Source organism: Gracilinanus agilis, chromosome 5, assembly GCF_016433145.1.
Source record: "Gracilinanus agilis isolate LMUSP501 chromosome 5, AgileGrace, whole genome shotgun sequence".
Classification (NCBI taxonomy): domain Eukaryota; kingdom Metazoa; phylum Chordata; class Mammalia; order Didelphimorphia; family Didelphidae; genus Gracilinanus; species Gracilinanus agilis.
In genome coordinates, this window is record NC_058134.1 from 117,628,282 (window position 1) to 117,648,785 (window position 20,504).

At 35.8% G+C, this 20,504-nt stretch overlaps 1 protein-coding gene across 1 annotated transcript in view; it reads right to left on the reverse strand.

The window, feature by feature from the left end:
- EXOC4 (exocyst complex component 4) overlaps nt 1-20,504 on the reverse strand; it is an 892,087-nt gene that overhangs the window by 271,916 nt on the left and 599,667 nt on the right. Inside the window, exon 11 of the mRNA XM_044679735.1 lies at nt 1,233-1,452. Within this exon, the coding sequence (XP_044535670.1) occupies nt 1,233-1,452 (220 nt within the window). The remainder of the gene's footprint in view (nt 1-1,232; nt 1,453-20,504) is intronic.

Below are 20,504 nucleotides of genomic sequence, written 5' to 3' on the forward strand. Positions count from 1 at the left end.
CATATCCAGGATAAGGATATGGTTGAATGGGAAAAAAAAAATCTTTGTATCAAATTTCTTTGATAAGGATTTGTTATGGAAGATATATAAATAACTAAATAAACCAATAAACTCTCCCTTTCTCCTCCCTTCTTTGTGATTGTTCAAGGCTCACAATCTATGATCCTCCTGGATCCCTCATTATCTCTTGCTCTCCACATCCAACCTGCTGCCTAGGCGTGTCGATTTCTCCTTGCCATGTCTGGCACATGCCCCCCTTATCTCTCCTGATACTGTCACCCCTCTAGTGTAGGCCCTCGCCACCTCACTTATGGACTACTACAAGAGTCTACTGGTGGGTCAGCCTGCCTCAATCCTCTTTCCATTCCAATCCAGACTCCATTCAGCTTCTAAACTGATTTTCCTAAGGTACAGGGATGATTATGTCACCCTTCCTCAATCCCTACTTCAAAAAAACTCCTATAGCTCCCTATTACCTCCAGGATCAAATACAAAATGATCTGTTTGGCATTTGAAGACCTTCATGGCCTAAATAAAGTCTTCCTAACTTTCCAGTCTTCTTGCACCTTACTCTCTGCCACCTAGTCTTCAATCCAGTGACAAGACACTGTCTCTTGGCTCTGGGCATTTTCTCTTGCTGTCCTCCCCTCCAGGAACACTCTCTTTGTTCACCTCGGTCCACTGGCTTAAGTCCCCAATAAAACTCCATCTTCTACAGGGAGTTTTTCCTAACCATTCTAAATTCTAGTGCCTTTCCTTGCCCAATCACTTTGGTTGTTTGTGCCTATTTGTTTGCCTGTTGCTTCCCCTTGTGAGCTCTTTGAGGGCAGGGAGGGTCTTCTGCCTCTTCTTTTTTCTCCAAGGAGCTTAGCACCAGGATAAGTGTTAATAAAAGTTTTGACAAAGTGCTAAGCCATAGTGATGCACCAAGGGCAGGCCTTGAACCTGGGATTTCTTGGCTCCAAGGGCAGGCAGCCTTCTAACCATTACACCACAATGCAGGTCATGAGGCAGATAAGTCCCACATGCAGATGTGTAGGAGATGAAGGAGAAGTGGAGAAGTTGCACTCCTCTTCCTTAACAGTTCCTGAAACATTCTGTGACTCTTCAAAAATCAAAAAAGTATCAGAGCCAGGACACAACCCCAGGGGGGTTTTGATTCTGATCAGAACCTTAGTGCGATTTATGTTTGAAAATCATTGGGTTACAAGCAAAAATGTGGCCAGCCCTACCTGGAGAAGAGGCCGCTGTACTCCCAGGACTTTCATGGTGTCCGCGTTAGCCAGGATCTTTAAAGGGTCAGATGTTTTGGTGACACCTTCAATCTCTTTGTTGATTTCAGTCAGGACTTGGTTGAGGAATATGTTTTTGATGTACATAGTGAGAAACTCTCGAAGAGGACATTGTTTGGCTGGGCCCAGTCCCAGGGCATGCTCGATCTCTTGAATAAACCTACAAGAACAGAGGAGAAAAACCATATATAATAAACTCATTGAATAAAAGAGTCAACTATAAAAGTACTTCATGCTTCTTTCCAAGTACCACCGGACATGGGGCACTTCCATAGAACAAATAGGGAAATCCCCAGAATGTCAATTTTCTAGAACAGACTTCAGGGAGATTATTTCTCATTTGCATCCTATATGTTATCTCTCACATTATCTCCTTTAGAACATGAAGTGCTTGAGATCAGGAACAATTTATTTTGCTTTCCTATCTCTATTGCACCTCAAGTGACACATATTAAGCCTTAGTAAAGGTTTTTTGACTGATAACTGACTATAACCATCACCTTCACAGGTTTTTTTTTTTTTTTAATTTAGAAAAACACTGAAGGTGGCCAGACAGACTTAAACATCAATTTCTGGGGTAGAATAAACAAGACTGTCACAATGGAAGTGAATCGTGTCAAGAAAGTGGGAATGACCAAAGATAAATACCTCTCAACTTATATTATTAATACCAACAAGAATCCAAAAGAAGGTAGATTAGGAGACTAGTTCAGTTATAAAGATGGCAAAAAATACTAAAGGAACTTGAACAAGTTGATCCTTTGATGGAGAATAGCCAGATGGTTAGGAGGAAAAGCAATTTTTAGAGTTATCTATATTGACATATTATTGCTGGGTAGAGGTCAATGTTGAGGTTATTATTGCTTTTGAGTTAATAATCCCCATTTCCCAGTATAGCTAACCTCTCTAGAATTAGCCAGTCTTTAAATCAATCCCTTGGCCTTGTGAATTTTCTTCTACTTATCTCACTTGTGAAAGCAAATTACCTTGATGAATTTGATGACAATGGAATACACTAAAGTTTCTTTCTCAAAAAGGCAAATGTGGTTATGGGGATCAAGCATAAGAATCAGAATTAATCAATTTACTCTTTCAAAATGATGCTTAGAAAAAGTGTCCTTTGAACAGATATTTTTGAATACTCAGTGCTTCTGACATTTCCAAAGCTTACAACACTTATTAGAAAGATTAAAAAAAAAATTCACTAGTCACACACCCCTAAACAAATCAATAAAATGCTCTTAATTATTTTTTCCTTCCTATTTCATTCCTTGCCTTTAGTGTCTCTAGAATATAAAACTTCTTTGAACAGCACTGATGGAGTGTCTCCTGTCAACTTTAGCTGAGTGATTTCTTTCAAACATGAACCATTTATTCCCTAGAGCTTATGTTATGTTGATTTCATCAGTCTAAAATGACATATCCAGGTTGATGCTGTTGTTGCTAACTTGAGGGAACCCATTTAACATAAGTTTCCAAATTTGCTCTCAGAACTAGAACCTCAATGTACAAAGGCATGAAAAAGGAAATAATACTCTACAAAAAAGCTGCCTTACCAGCTCCTTCTTTATCCCAGTCAATAACAGTGAGAAACTTTGTTAAATTGGTAAATTTTCTTTCTCTGAGCAGGGCAATATTTGCTTATTTAGGAAGCAATCAATGCCTTGCAGGAGTCTGAGTAGAATGGAATCTTTTGGCATTTCCATTAATGTAGAAATAGAGTCAAGATGAAACACTGACCCATAACCTCTTTTAATCTCATTTTGCAAGATTATGGAATATTAGATTTGGAAGGATCTTGAGAGGTCATCAATCCATCTTTGACCAAGAGTCCCATCCTCAGTTTACTGACAAATGGTCATTCAACCTTTTCTTAAAATTCTCCAGTGAGGAGATTCTCCAACTTACCTCTGAGTAAGTAAGAGATTCTGAGGACCTTAGAACAAGGAAGTCCTCAGATCTCCTTTGAAGGACAGATTTTCTGATCTACTTAGAAATAATTAGTATTCTTTTAATTTCTCTGAGAGATCTAAGCTTGTCATTTTTTAAAAACAGTTTTTTAAAAAAGCACCCAAATGTCTCTCTAGATAAAACCCAACAAGCCAATTTAATATACATATAACTAAAAATTCAGCTAATTTTGGAAATATGAAACAGATGATCTAGTTCCCCATTTCTGAGGAAGTTTTTTTAATTCTCTACAAGTATTTGTGAAAAGCCTCTCTTGATCTGTGATGCAGATAAAGGAAGCCAAAGCCTTAAAAAAGGTCCTGGAGAATTAAATTGGCCTATTTTTTCATTTGGTTAAATATTTCCCAATTACATGTAAAATAATTCTTAACAATAATATTTTTAAAAATTTCAGTTTCAAATTCTCTCCTAACATCCTGCCCCACTCCTCTCCTTGAGAAGACAATTAATGTCATATCAACTGTACATGTGAAGTCCTGTAAAACATTTCTATATTCACATGTTACTAAAGAAAACATGAATAAAATAAGAAAAACTTAAAAAAAATAATAAAAATATATGTTTCAATCTACATTTGGAATTCATCATTTCTTTCTCTGGAGATAGATAACATTTTTCATCACAAGTACTTAGGAATTGTCTTGGATCAATGTCTTGATCAGAGAAGCCAAGTCTTTCACAATTAATCATCCTTGCAACATCATTGTTACTGTGTACAATGTTCTCCTGAGTCTGCCCATTTCACTTTGCATGAGTTCATATAAGTCTTTTCAGATTTTTCTGAAATCATCCTGCTGGTCATTTCTAACAGTATAAAAATATTCCATCACAATCATGTACCACACTCTGTTCATCTACTCCCCAATTGATGAAAATTCCATCAATTTTCTATTCTTTGCCACATCAATATGAGCCACTATTAATATTCTTGTATATATAGGTTCTTTTCCTTTTTAAAAAATCTCTTTGGGATGTAGATATAATATTGGGATTATTACTGGGTCAAAGAGTATATGCACAGTTGTATAGCCCTTCAGGCATAGTTCCAAATTAATGGTTAAACTAGTTCATAACTCTACCAATAGTGTGCTAGTATCCCAATTTTTCCACATCCTCTATACCATTTGTCATTCTCCTTTTCTGTTATCTGATAGCTGTGAGGTGGTACCTTAGAATTGTTTTAAAATACATTCCATTAATCAGCACTGATTTGGAGAATTTTTTTTTTTGCATGTGACTATTGATAGCTTTGATTTCTTCTTGTGAGAATTGCCTGTTCTTATCCTCTGACCATTTATGAATTGAGGAATGGTTCCTATTTTTGTAAATTTGGTCCAATTTCCTATAGATTTAAAAAAATGGGGCCTTTATCAGAGAATCTTGCTGTAAATTTCCCCAAATTTCCCGTTTTCCTTTTAATTTTAGCTATATTCCTTTTCTTTTTGTAAAAGCTTTTTAATTTCATATAATCAAAATTATCTATTTTATTTCACATGATCATATTTCTTAATATGTTAATATCTTAAACATTTCTTACAATCACATATGTTTTATTTATTTTATATCATTGTCATGTGCCAACAATCTTGACTCCTAACAAGTAAGCCTTAGGTAAATCTTGAATTATATTTGAAAATATGTGCTTGAATCATTCTGGGGACCTAGTTTATGGCAGAATTCTGTTTAGGGAGGAAGCAAATGACCTCCATTTGGCCTGGAAGCAGGAGGAAGGGCTGGTGCCTTGCACAACCTCCCATCTCTGTCTCTGTGCCTGGGAGTGACACAGGGCAGGAGGGCAAGCTCTCTGTCTGAAGTGAGATGGTCTAGGGTAGATTCTGGCCAAGTCATGTACTTTCTGCTCAAGCCACTTCCCTTCTCCAGGTTTTAGCTTCATCTGTAAAATGAGAAGGCTGAAAACTAGATCACTGGGGCCATAGAAATGGAGGCCATTGATCTATATATATGAGGATCCCTGAAAGTCATTTATTGGCTTAGTTTTAAAATGTAATATTATCTATGTTTTATTGTATTGTAAACTATTTGTTAAGTATTTCCCAATTACATTTAATCTGGTCCCATGGCACTTGGGATTGTTGTGAGTTGCATGTTTGATATCTCTGAATTATATGACTTTAAAACTCTAAATATCTGTTCCTAGATTCCCTTATAGATTTTTGCATCTGACAGCACTGAGCTCAGAAAGAACTCAAATAAATTTTCATTGAATGAATGGATGAGTTTGGGGAGGAATTAGAAATCAGGAAAAATTTTTGTATTCCAAGAATGTTCCTAATCAGCTCAATGAAAGTTGAGAAGCCAGGATAAATAAATCCCTAACAATTTATTTCCTGAGAAACAGTACAACAGAGTGGACAGAGGCTGGTCTTAGAGTCCGAATGACTTTATTATACATCCTGAATATGACATCATGGAGAAAGCACTTAATCTCAGGATGGCCCAGGAATTCTGAGGTATGTAATAGAAAAGTTGTTGGTCTGCTATCTATATTGGTGGAGGGAGTTTCAACACTCAGGAAATCATGAGTCTAAAAAAATCTTGTCTAGATCATCAGGTCAAGATCAAAAGAGATCATAAATGTGGGGTGTATGCCACAGTGCCTGGTACACTGTAAATGTTAGCTACTATTATCATTATCAATCCTAATTCAATTCAGCAAAAACTTACTGAGTGCCAATTGTGGGCACAATCCTTTTGCCAGGCACTTTGGCAAGGAAGGGTACTCTAGAAAGATATATGAGGTACAGCCAATTTAATTAAGGAATTTACAACCTAGTTAGGGAGATAAGTCATATATATACTAAAAAACTCTGTCCTGAACAAGGTTAGAGGGAGTTTCTTTGCAATTTAGTATTAAAATTTAAGTGGATTTTAAAAAGATTATATTAGTTCCTACATTTGAGCATATGGGTCAGAAATATTATCTTAAATAGTCACCAAAGGGGGAGGGACTCTAGAAACCTTCACATATGGATGCCTAAATTTTAGAGTTTGGATTCAAAATGCAGAATGAACCTTGGGGGAGGGGGGCATGGGATATAGACAATATGGGAATTTGTTTTGCTTGATTATGTATATTTGTTATAAGGTCAGGGTACCACTGTTTGCAGAATCAAGACTAGATTAGAAAATACATTTGCTTTTCTTTGCTTTTTTTCCTCAATAGGAAGAAATAGAGAAAAGAAATGCTTGCAAATTGAAAAAAAATTAACAATAAAAGAGTTAGCATGTGAATATGTACATATATATTCTCTCTCTGAAAATGAAGGCACATACACTCTCTTTCTCTTTCTCTCTCCCTAATAACTTCTACTACTTCTATCTTGATTTGATTTCCATCCCTTTTCAGAGAGTGCCACTGGGGAAATTCTAAACTAATTAAAATTTCACTCAAGCTGCATGGGCTTCTGATTTGCAAAGTCCCTTGTTTAGCTGAGGCTCATCATCACAAATTCCATTTCATTGTAAAGCTCCATTTCTCCCATTCCTTCTCAGACAGGTCTAAGAGCACTGACTAGCTAGAAACATCCTGGAGCACAGCAGGCTGACACTGTATTAGAGGATTTGTAGCAAAGGAACAGTTTTTATTCATCAGAAGGAAGCTGCTAATATTAAATAACTATTTCTTTGCCTAGACACTAAACTTAAAATTCTACGGTCAACTACTCAAGCTAACAACATACACATATAGTCTTTATTCACAGTAGAGGTAAATAGGGAAACATGGGCATGCTTATGAATAAGGCAGACTACTTTAGAGTACCATGCACCATCTCTGCAGTCCCCATATCACATTTCAGGAGCTCTTTTCACATTGATACAATGACATAAATTGATGGAAAGAAAAAAAGGTTGTATGGAAAATGTCTTAACAAGAAGATCCATTAGGCAGTGGAAGAGAATCCCAAGGGAGGTGGTCAAGGTACTACTGTTGCAGAGAGTCAAGAATAGATTAGGGAATACATTAGTTAAAATGATATATTGAAGGGTCCTACAAAATACAGAGAGGTCACAATGGATGACCCAGACATTTCTCCAGGCTCTAAAACCTAGAAGCAAAGAAAATAAAATACAATTGTACCATAACAGAGAAAATAAATAAATAGTGCAGAAAACAGAAGAGTGTTTTTTAACTATGTTCCTTGCTAGGTTACACTATCACAACCTGTATCCAAATAAAAATATAAAACAAAGTAAGGAAACATAAAAAATCATGAGTAGTATTTTTTGAAATAAGCCAATATGCTATATCAAAGTAGAGGACTAATGTTTTGAGCACCAAAATTCTGATTTGGGTCTTATGAAATTTTCAACTTCACTTTTTCAATTTGGTTTTATGTTAAAATAGAAAAAGGAAAATGACAGAGGTAAGTTATATGTGGAATAAATTAGAAAAAGTTTATTTAGAATCACAGAATTATAGAATTTAGAGCTGTTAGGAAGCACCCCAACTCCCTCCCTTGGGAGAAGAAAAATTTCCAAAGAGACTGAATGCCACAGAAATAAAAAAAAATGATGGAACCAGATTTATTTGGACCCAGGTCTCCTGATTTTTTCAGCCCAACAGTCTTAAAAAAGGCTAAACAGCATCTTGTGCTTAACTCTGGGTTTCTTATTTGGAAAATGAAAGACTGGCTTATATAATTTCAATGATCTTTTGCAGATTCTGAAGCTCTGTGAGCCTATGACTAAGAAATCAACATTTTAGGCAATATTCAGAATTTTCCTAAAACTTATAAACTACGGAAAAGAGAAGCTAATACCAATACTAATATGAAGACTAAAACTTCAATTATATATATATATATATATATATATAAATGACTTTGCCACAGTTCATTTAAATCAATCAACAACCTCTTAAAGCTCAAAGATGTACATTTCCCTCATCACACTGCATTTGAAATCCTTAGTATATTTGATCTGACTCAAGTGTGCCCTACATAGTCATACTGAAAAGAAACATCTACACCCCGAATTCATCTAGGCCTTTCACAATGAGATACAGTAGATCTTTTTAGCTCTTTGTCATTTCTTTGAAATAAAATCTAAGCAAAAACATATCAAAGATCCTCAGATACACAACCTATACTGAAAAAGATGTCAGCACACATGTACTGCTTTGGAGATCTCAATCTTAGAGGTTCCTATACCCCCAAATAGAATATTTTACAAGCCTAACATACTGGTAAACAACTATGACAAAGGAATAGAAACCTCAGAGGAATTGATTGGCTATGTATTCAATTTACTTAGATTATCTAACTAGGAAAGGATCATTTAGAAATGATTTACAAGGAGTTCATCCAGAAACGGCAGCAACAGCCATATTTAAGACCATAAATCAGTGGAACATGAAAACCAAAGAAAAATCCATAAAGGTTAATGCACTTTGGGGCATATTCACCTCTTAATTCATGGAGCAAGTCATGCGCATGTCAAGAAAAGATTCTTCCTCTAAGTCTCCATAATTGCATATATTTAGAGGAACTATTATCTGCTCTTCATATACTTAAAATTTTCTCTGGATAAAAGTGCAAAGTAAGCTCATCATTGCTGGAACACAATCATGGACCAGATGATCTCTAAGGTCCATTTCAACTCTAAATTCTATGGTTCTATGTCCATAGCTTATACCCTTAGGAGGCAATTTGCTGTTCTAATGAAATAAAATGGTATTCTGGTGCTCACATTTATGGCTACATGAAATTCATGCCTAGGACCAGAAGAGAAAAAGGGTGAAATCTTTAAGCAAGGAGAGAGAAAAAAATGAGCATTATGGGTGAAATTTAGAATCTGCAGGCTTATAAACAAATTTAACTTATTTTAATCTTTCTATGAATATATTGCAGGTGATTTGTGACTACACTTAAGTGTTCCCACTAGACAGAAAAGCACTTTAGATAAAATGAAGTAATCCTCTTTAAAGAAAAAAAATGACAATCATTGGAATTTTTTTAAAGTAAATCATTACAGAAATTTAAGTGATTCAGACTCCAAACTTTAAACTAAGCAAACTACTTTTCCTGAAGTGTTAAAAATTAAAAAGGGCTATTGGCATGAGCCCCAGAAAACAAATATAAAATAATTCTTTTCCAAAGACCTAAAAATCTGTGTTTATCTTTTAAATTTCACTTATTAATGCAAAATATACTCCCCATTCTCTTTCCTCCAACTACAGTCAATGCTTAAACTTGAGTTACTTTAGTCTTCCTTTTTAAAAATGCGACAAAGGGCCATTAATTCATTCAACATTTGTGTTCTAAGAATCTACTGTGTGCAAAGCATCACTGTATTATGCACTGGGGAGATAAGGTTAGGGAAGATATGGTCACAGCTCTCCTGAAGCATATGTGGGATCTTCTAAGATAGTATGGGGAATAAGACACAAAGAAAGGTAACTGCAATACAAAACATGCCATGATCAACACATTATGTTAGAATACAGCCTCCCTAAAATTATCTTTTGGATTTACAGACAGGGGAAAAGTTCAAAATCAAAGGAGAGAGAGGATCACAGAAGATAAAATGGACAATTTTATTACAGAAAATTAAAGTTTTTGTACAAACTTAGTGGAAGTAAATTTAGAAGGGAAACGGGAAAAAAAATGCAGTAAGGTTCTCTGATTAAAACCTCTTACCCAAGATATAATGAGATGATTCATATTTATAAAAACATGAGTCATTCTCTAATAGATAAATAAATGATCAAAGGATATAAACAGTTTTCAAAGGAAGAAATTCAAGCTATTAACAAACATAATGGAAAATGATCCAAATCATTAATAGAAAGATGCAGCCCTGAGATTCTACTTGGCCATGACAAAAAAAGAAAAATGACAAGTGTTGAGTCCAACATTTCAGGAATTCAGGGAAAAAAAATAGCTAACAGCTGAAGTGGTCCAGCCACTTTACAGTAATCTAGAAATATGTCCCTAATGTCATTAAACTGTGCATACCCTTTGACCCAGTGATTCTACACCCTGAGCTATACCCAAAGAAGACCAACAAAATGTGAGAAGGATCCGCTTATACAAAAATCTTTAGAGTAGCTCTTCTTGTGGTGGTAAAGAACTGGAAATGAAGGGGATGTTTATCTATTGGGAAATGGTTAAACAAATTTTGATATATGAATATAATGGAAAATTATTAACTATAAGAAACGATGCAAAGGTGGAATGACTAAAAACAGAACAGTTTGTATAATAATAACAACATAAAGAGAAAGAACTGAACGTCTTGAGAACTCTAATCAGTGAAATGACCAACTATGATTCTTGAGTTCAGACAATGAGGTATAGATACTGCTTCCTGACAGGGGGCAGACAGATGCAGAATGAGACATTTCTGGACAAAGTCAATGGTGGAATTTGTTTAACTTAACTACTTGTAACATGGGCTTTTTCTCCCCTTCTAATTTCTTCATTGAGGGAGGTAGGGAAGAAGGTTAGAAGTAGCAAATGAAAAGAAAGAAAAGGGGACCATGGAGGCATTTAAAAAATAAATGTACGGCCTCAGCCACTTCCCAGCTGTGTGACCCTGGGCAAGTCACTTGAAATATTGTAAAGAAAGAAAGTTTAAAAAAAAATCCTTACCTTCTGCATTAAAAAAGATAAGTATCCATTCTGATAAGCTCTGATACTAGGTATTAGTGGTAAGGGCTAGGCAATTGGGGTTAAGTGACTTGCCCAGGGATACATAGCTAGGAAGTGTCTGAAGCCACATTTGAATCCAGGACCTCCAGTCCTGGAACTCTAACCACTGATCCACCTAGCTGCCCCTAAAGTAAGATAGTTTTGAATGCTCCAACTCAAACTATATAATTAAAAGAAAAGTAAATTGTACATAAATATCTTTACTTTCATGAATAATTTTTTGTTGTGCTATATATAAAGGTCTATTTATTTATAGACAAAGGTATTAAGAACTAAAATAAAAGAAAAAAAGATGAATTTTTTGCAAGTAGATGTTATTTAATTCACTGTATTTGTGAACAGTGTCCAATATGTAATATGTGGTTAAAAAACAATTATTGATTGGTTGGCAATGAGTAAAAAAAACCAGGATAAAGTCACTTATATTCTCTCCTTACAGCACAAACATAAAACAGACAGTAAGATCACATATAGATGCCTTTGATGAAGTGATCAGATGCTCAAAAGACCATATATCCTGAGATAATGAAAGAACTGAGCCACTTATCAGTGATCTCTGAAAAACTGTGAAGAAAGGGATTGGAGAAGAATAAATATCCTAGTTCAAGTTTAAAAAAAAAATGAAAAAAGCTCTAAGTTTGAAAACTATGTCAGTGAGTGAGCTTGCTTTGGGTAAAATCTGTCCTGTGATCTGATTAATGTAGAACTCTTTATCAATGCAGTATTCAATTTGATACTTAAAAAAAATCTTGAAATGATACTTTATTAATCTAATATCTATTTTAAAATATAGAAAAAAGAAATCTATTTTAATCACAGACCATAAAAAAAAGGGATGGTAAAAAAATCAGCATTCCTTCATTAAGAGCTGGTCCATGCTAAGACCATCCACATTTCAATTTTTTTTGATAGTTCCTAAGACTGGTACTTTGGGGAACTGCAAAGATTCTCTTTTACTAAGATTTTATTAAAGCATTTTCCAGTGTCTCTTGGTATCCATGGGGATATTTCTGTCTTCTTCCATTATTAGCCTAATGCTGTGGGTCTTCCATTTCATCCTTCCCACCCCCACCCAATACTCAACAAGATCCAGTGGCTCTCTATCACCTCTAGGATCAAACAGGAAATCTTGATAGGCACTTAAAATCCATCATAAGCTGGCCCTCCACTGCCTCACTAGATTTCCTATACTTGTACCAATCCCCTTTCTCCAGCTCTTCCCACTCTTTTTAATTCAATGCTTCTTTCTTGTTCCATGATCTTTCTTCTACCCCCCCACCCTCGCCCCCCAATCCTGAAATGCTTTCTGGTCTCATGTCTGCCTCCTAGCTTCTCTGGATTCTTTTAAGATTTAATGAAAATCCTGCCTTCTACAAGAAGCCTTTCCTGAATACTTTTCATCATAGTGCCTTCCCTCTGTTAACTACTTTCTATTCATCCTGTATATAACTTGTTCTTATATGTCTGTTTGCTTATTGTCTCTCTTATTTGACTGTGAGTTCCTCTAAGGCAGGGATGGCTTTTTGTCTTTTTTTTTTTTTTAAATCCTCAGTGCTTAATACAGTGCATAGTAAGTGTCTTTAAAAAAAGCTTTCTTATTGACTAGCTTTCAGGATAGTCTGTTGGTGATTCTAGGTTATCAATGGTTTTGTCAAAGAAGTATAATCTCTGGAAGGGTCTAAATCAGTGATGGGCAAACTATGGCCTGTCTGCAGGCCAGATGCAGCCCCCTGAAATGTTCTATCTGGCCATGGGACATTATTCCTAATCTGACCATTACAATGAGTAGGATACAATACAATGAAACTTCGAAAGAGTTGCCTTAGAAACAGACTGACAGATGATCATTTCCTTTCCTTTGGCCCCCTCTTTAAAAAGTTTGCCGGGGCAGCTGGGTAGCTCAATGGATTGAGAGGCAGGCCTACAGACTGGAGGTCCTGGGTTCAAATCTGACCTCAGACACTTCCTAGCTGTGTGACCCTGGGCAAGTCACTTAACTCCCATTGCCTACCCTTACCACTCTTCCACCTAGTCAATACACAGTATTGACTCCAAGACGAAAGGTAAGGGTTTTTAAAAAAGAAAAAAAAGAAAAGAAAAAGTTTGCCTATCACTAGTCTAGATGAATACATCTTTAAAGTTAATTAAATAATTAAGAATATTTTTCCACAGTTACATGATTCGTGATTTTTCTCACCCCTCTTCCCTCTCCACTCCTGGAGATGACAAGCAATTCTACTGGATTACACATGTATCATTGTTCAAAACCTCAAAACCTTGTTTCTATGTTATTCATATTTGCAATAGAGTGATCTTTTAACCCCAAAATCCCAATCATAGCCCCATTGAACCATGTGATCGATCATATGTTTTTCTTCTGTGTTTCTGCTCCCACAGTTCTTCCTCTGGATGTAGGTAGTGTTCTTTCTCATAAATCCCTCAAAATTGTCCTGGGCCATTGCATTGCTGCTAATTACATTTGATTTTACCACAGTGTATCCATCTGTGTACAACGTTCTCCTGGCTCTGCTTCTTTCACTCTGCATCAATTCCTGGAGGTCTTTCCAGTTCACATGGAATTCCTCCAGTTTATTATTCCTTTGAGCACAGTAGTATTCCATCACCATCAGATACCACAATTTGTTCAGCCATTCCCCAATTGAAGGGCATCCCCTTATTTTCTAATTTTTTGCCACTCCAAAGAGCACAGCTATAAATATTTTTGTACAAGTCTTTTTCCCTATTATCTCTTTGGGGTATAAACCCAGCAGTGGCATGGCTGGATCAAAGGGCAGGTAGTCTTTTAAAACCCTTTGAGCATAGTTCCAAATTGCCTTCCAGACTGGTTGGATCAATTTATAACTCTACCAGCAATGCATTAATATCCCAATTTTGCCACATCCCCTCCAGAATTTATTACTTTCCTTTGCTGCCATATGGGCCAATTTGCTAAGTGTGAGGTGGTATCTCAATGTTGTTTTTATTTGTATTTCTCTAATCAAGAGGGATTTAAAGTACTTTTTCATGTGCTTATTGATAGTTTTGATTTCTTCATGTGAAAACTGCCTATTCATATCCCTTGACCACATGTCAATTGGGGAATGGCTCAATTTTTTGTAAATTTGACTTAGTCCCTTATATATTTAGGAAATTACACCTTTGTCAGAGAGTTTTGTTATAATTTTTTCCCCCAGGTTGTTGCTTTCCTTCTAATTTTGGCTGCATTGGTTTTGTTTGTACAAAACCTTTTTAATTTGGTATAGTCAAAATCACTCATTTTACATTTTGTAATATTCTCTATGTCTTGTTTGGTCTTAAATTCCTTCCTTTCCCACAGATCTGACAGGCATACTATTCTATGTTCATTTAATTTATTTATGATTTCACTCTTTATGTTGAAGTCATCTAGATGAATAGTTTTAAGATAATATTTTATAAAATTTAAGAAAAAAATTCTTGAAGGCATTGATGGACTACAAACTATTTTTTTGTTCAGATCTGTGATGTCATTAATGTCAAGAGAGTTCTCTCTAACAATGCAAATTGGTAAATGTTCTGCAACTTAAATTCTTAACAGTTTCATGGAGTTAGGGAAAAGGTTAGATGACTTCTTCAGGACCTTGAAGGTTGAATTTAAAGCCAGGCCTTCCTAAATTCAGGGCGCTTCCATTCATTGTGCCAAAAAAAATTTTAGTTAGTATAAGATTTTACATTAAGTATGAATAAATGCAATCTTTTAGGTTCAGTTCAGTTTTCTGGCTGTCAAAGAACTTTTCTGATCTTAGTTCTGCCATCAAATGGGCTAACTATTATTTTTGTTATTGTTATGGCTGTTATTGCTATAATGGACAGATTCCTTTCTATTCAGGCACAAGAGACATCCATTCAGTGGAATAGCAAAGGCAGATAACAAATGATAAAATTTAAGGACAGTCATGGATGGTTTGAAAGATTTCTTCCAAAAAAAAAAAAGCTTTTATTTATATTCCCTTTTACATTAGTAAGCATTTCCCCTTCCACCACACCCTGACACTGAAGAATAAAAGAAAAAAAATCTTTGTAACAAATGTGCAGAACCACAAGAGTAGCTTATATATACTGTAAAGGTAAACAACTTTGAAAGGTTTCAAGAGTCTCACCTTTTTTTCAGAGTTTGATGGTCAAAGAAAGCTGCTTGAGTTCTTACTCAGATTTGGGTGCCACTGAAGAATGGCAAAATTTTCTCCAAACCATTCAGATCACTTCAGATGTTAAATTTAGGTCCTTTAGTAGCAGATAGGCTGACTGTCATTTAAAGGTTTCCCTCCATCACCCTGGTGTTCCCTCACCTTCTGAAAAAATGAATTATTCCAGCTATCTTATTTGCCTACCTCAAACACGTATTTTTTTGTCTGTTTTTTTGGTAAACGTGGAGCAATTTTGGTATGAGTTTGCTATTGAGTATATTTGGGAAGTTTGGGGGAGAAGGTACAAAAATGTTTTATAATTTTTTAAAATTTAAAATGAATGAAAAGAGTGTTTTTACATATGGGATTTTTCCTGAATGACAGTTTCAAAGAATATTTTGACCATTGTAGCAAGATGATGGATATAGCTCAGTAAGCCAAAAACCATGATTTTATTGGTGAAGATTTCAACCCCTCTATGAGTTACAGCAGTTTTTAAAAAATCACTATTTGGCAGTTAAGTTGCCTGGTGACGAGCCTAGCCAAACTTAGCTAGGCTAGTACTTAGAGAAGCTGATGCTGCACTAACTTCCTTGTAGCTACATAGTTCTTTAATCCCACATATTAATGCTGCCTTCTATGTCCATCAATATACTTTAAAAACCTTTCTGATGCCATTTCTCAAGTTACTTTGTTTTAACCATTCAAACCTCTCTTTAATTCTGATGACTAGGAGCAGTCAATTAGATTGGAAGTTCCTTTAGGCAGGGATTCTCAATTTTGTCTTTGCATCCCCTGTACTTGGCATAATGCATGAATCAGAGGATGTGTTGAATAAATTCTTGTTGATTTATTGAAGTCTAAGGGTCCAAACTTCTGACATCCTACAGCTAGACCTCTTTCACCAGGATATTAATATCACAAAATGTGTTGGGTAGACTAGCTGAACACAAAACCTTCATTTTAATAGGCCCTTAGTCTATAATTCTCCAGAAGTCTAATGCTTCATTCCAGAGGTCAGACATCACACAGACATTTTCTTCCTTATGTCTGCTTTCATAAATAGCTCCTCTGATTAGATAGGGATTAAAGGTCTTATAATTCACACTATTACACATCTCATTTTATTCAGGTTCCTTTTTGTGGCCTATGCAGAGTAAAAATTCTACTCAGGAACCTGAGTTGCCCAAGAGTGGGGATTATTAAATTTGTATACAGAATAATAAACACAGTAAAATAATAAGAAAAATCTCTTCTCTAGCTGATGTGCCAGAGATTATTTGCAGTCGACTATCCATCAATCTTATAGACATTAAAATGATGGAATACACAGTATGTCCAAAGAAAAACTAGACCCTATGGAATCATTTTGATTACAATATTATCAGTTGCTGCAGAACTGATATTTCTCTCTGGAATGTGCTGATGACAAATACCTAAAACATATGAAAGATAAACCAGCTGTCCAAAAGGAAATGACTGAACGAAGGTTAATATGTGTTCACTGAGTTATATTCTTGGGATAATTGCTGCTAGGAATTGCAGCTGAATGTGGACGAGATAGAGGAAAAGCCAAATCAGAGTAGTATATATCATAACAATTCCATATATAGCCACCTATGCATTGCTTTTGCACCAAAAAATGCTTCCTGTTTTCAAAGCAAAGGAAAAAATTAAGAAACATTTAAGTTCTTTATAATCTTTCACATGTGCTGTGCATTCTAAATTTAAAAACAACACAATCTTTTAAAAAGCATTCTCAAATGTAAGAAGAAATTTCTCTCCCATCGAACACTGGCAGGTCACTCTGAAACAACTTATTCTACCCATAAAAGAGCCTAGAAAAATCCCAGACATTACAACTAGCCTGCTATGAAGTAAACTGCTCACAGGCAAGAGGGCCAATAGCTACCTTTGAGGCTATTTAACTTCACCCAATTAATTTGTTCGTCATTCCTTTTGCATGTAAGCATTCCTGTTCTATATTAACTTACATCTACATGATTCATGGCATCCTATGACTGGATGCATACATGCCAAGAGAATATAATGTAAATTAAATGGCTGAAGTATGAAGCAGGCTCCAAAGCAGAGGGTGACTCTCTCAATTTTGGTCAACTTGGTATTAATGGTAGGCCAGTTGTAAGGATTAGGATTTTACTTGCTTATTAAATGGGTAGAATTAGCCATGTAACCATGTTTCTCTATGAAAACAACAGCCATTTTAAAATGTCAATATTCTTGCAGTGATACTGTATGATTGAGAAATCATGAAATGCTACAATCTCCAAAGAACCAAAATCATAGGTAACTCAAGAGGCAAAAGACAGACACCTGATCCATAGAACGCTGCCACTATCCCATTTCCTCTTGCCTTTTGTGGCTAAAAATCCTTGAGAAGGCCATTTTTATTCCACAAATGAGACATTCCATTTCCCAGCTCCAGATATTTTCATAATCTGTCATGCATGCATGAAATGTTCTTCTTCCTCATAAAAGCCTCCTGGCTTCCTTGATTTTTCAAGTCTAAAATCCTACTATCTCCGAGAAACCTTTCTTGATCCCTCTTCATTCTAATAGTGCCTCTCTTCTTTGGATGTCTTCCAATTTATCCAGTACATAGCTTGTTTGTGCAGTTATTTCTATGTTGTCTCCCCCATTAGACGGAATATCTTCAAAAAGAAAGAGTCATTTAGCTTTCACTGTAACCCTAGCATTTAACACAGTGCCTAGCACATAGAAGGCACATGATGCATGTTTATTGACTATTACCACTGATGAATTATGATGAAGAAGTGGAAGAAATGATGACCTCAAAGAGATATATGCCCATGAAAAGAAGGAGCATGGCTCTATTCAAAAAGTGAGATTTGGTGGAAAAGATTATAGCTGAGCTGCTTCACTGGTGCCAGTGTAATACTGAGAGACCTAGAAGAAGGTTTCAATACTTTGGATGGTATTTCTGGGAGAATATGGACAAGAACCGTATAGGATGAGAAAGTATGAATGGGTTGCCATCAGTACTATTGTAGTAAGTACCTATCCTATATTGATGAGATCACTTAGCACTGATGTAATGATATGCTACTATTTGTGTGCTAAAATTTCCTGCCTATATTTTCTCTCCCTGCCTAGATAATAAATATCCTAATGGCAAAAAAACAAAAACCAAACCAAACCCCTCCTCCAATTTCTTTTGTATTACAATAGTGTGTTTCAATGGTGCTACTCTTCATGCAGTAATTAATAATGGTTTGACTAATTCTTTATAATAATTGTTTTCATATATTTTAATCTCATGTAAAATATGTCACATATGATGCATTTTATTCCATGTTCCATTCCATAAACACAATTTAAAGCATTCTATCATCCCTACAAAATAATAACATGACATAATGTTGGTGGAAGCCTTTGGAAATATTATTCCACTGTAGGGTATACTACAATTCCATACTGCAATGGCCAGGGAAATGAACAGCAAACCTGAGAGCATTCCTACACAAATAGGACAGAAATCTATTTTCAAAAATAATCCTCGATAGGGTTTGTAGAATTTTTGAAAATCAGTCCTAAGCCACTGCTTACTGAGCAGCTGTAAAATGCTAGCAAAGACAGAAAATGGATGATGTGTACCTATGGAAGGGAGGGTGCCATGTTTCATTTTGGAAATCTGATAGAAGAGAGGGAAAATGTGAAAATGGAGTTCAGAAGACCTGTTTCCTACTTGTGATATATGGCTAATTGTGTGTGCTTTGCAGTTATCTGATCTATCTCTACCTCAATTTCCTCCTATGTAAAAACAAGTCATTAAAGCAGAAGATCTCAAAGGTCCCTTCAAGAATTAACATTTGACAATCCTATTATTTGGGATAGAGTTTTTTGAGGATGAGTAAAATGTTCCTATAGAAAGCTCCACTACACTATAGCACCCCACAGCCCTTAGAGCTGGAACTGATATAGCACATGTCAAAGCTCAATTCAAAATAGGGAGAAGTTCAGCATCCAAAGGTCTGGCCATATCCTCCACTGACAGAAAACGAAATAATAATTAGACAATGCTGGTTTCCCCTTAGCCTTGTTGGTCACTTCCCTTAACAACACAATTACCCAGCTAATGAGATTAAATTTGGTTTAACTAAAGGATTATTCAACAGCAGAGCCCTGAATTATTCTAATTCCCATAGGGGCCTATTGTTCTGTTGATGCACCCAACTAACAGTCACTCCCTTTAATGAAATCCAGGCCCACAAAGCAGGTCTACAGAGTAGGAAGAAACAAGAATGCTTTTGTAGTAAAAAAAAAATCATGTTTAGCAATTGGGAGTCTTCCTAATAATTAGTGAAATATTAATGAACACAAGTGCAAACAGCTGGTCAGGAAGCATCATTTTCAGCACCAAATCGCTGAATGTAGATTTATTTCATTGCTAAAATTATGATTTTATTAAAAAGTCTCAATGCCACACTAACCACGTTAGCAAGATCGAGCCCCATGAGAATGTAGATTGTTGTTTTACTTTCCCTCTATGTTATTTTATCCATTTTTTAATCACTGTGGAAGTCTCTTGTGACTGTGAAGTGGCCACCCTATTCAGCAGTGGTGAAATCACTATATCTTGAAGATATTTTCTTATTCAAGTCAATTCTCTAAAAAACTGCAGCCCTCCCATATACAAAGTACTGAAGTTTCTCCATATGACCACATCAGAATGTAGAGGGAGCTCCATTCCTACAGGTTCCAATTAAAACTCCTTTTCCTATGCTTATAACTTCACTATGGGCTAATTTTCCCCAAAAAACTATGTCCCTTATTAATTGCAATTTGTTATTCATGAAGGCCAACATATAACACACCTAATTACCAGCAAAGCATCAATGAGAGGATGTTAGTGAATGATCTTTCTCTCTCAGTCATTTCCTATCACCCCATCCTCTCACAAATTAACATAGGGAATACAGGACTGTGGAGAGAGACATGGCGAGGGATCCATCCTTGGGCGATAATCAGCCTGACCCAACATGCCAGCCCTTCATCATCTGCCTCTCTGCTGCACATCTACTAAGTTAAAGAGGTTGTCTTAAAAATGCAGATGAGGTCAGAAGAGTAGAGCACTGGCTTGTTGTGCAGTATCTATCTCTCAAAACATACACCCAGGGCAATGAATCTTCTCTTGTCTCATCTAAACATGGCTTTAAAAGGTAGCAGAAAGGATGACAGATAGATAATAACATCTTGCCTGTGTACAGTGCTTTATACTTCTCAAAGTACTTTTACATGTATCTGAACTGAATCATAAAACAATTCCATGACAAGGAAAGTATTATTATCTCCATTTTACAGGAGAGGCAGAGAAATTAAATGAGGGAGACAGTGTGATAAAAAGACAAGAACACTAGACT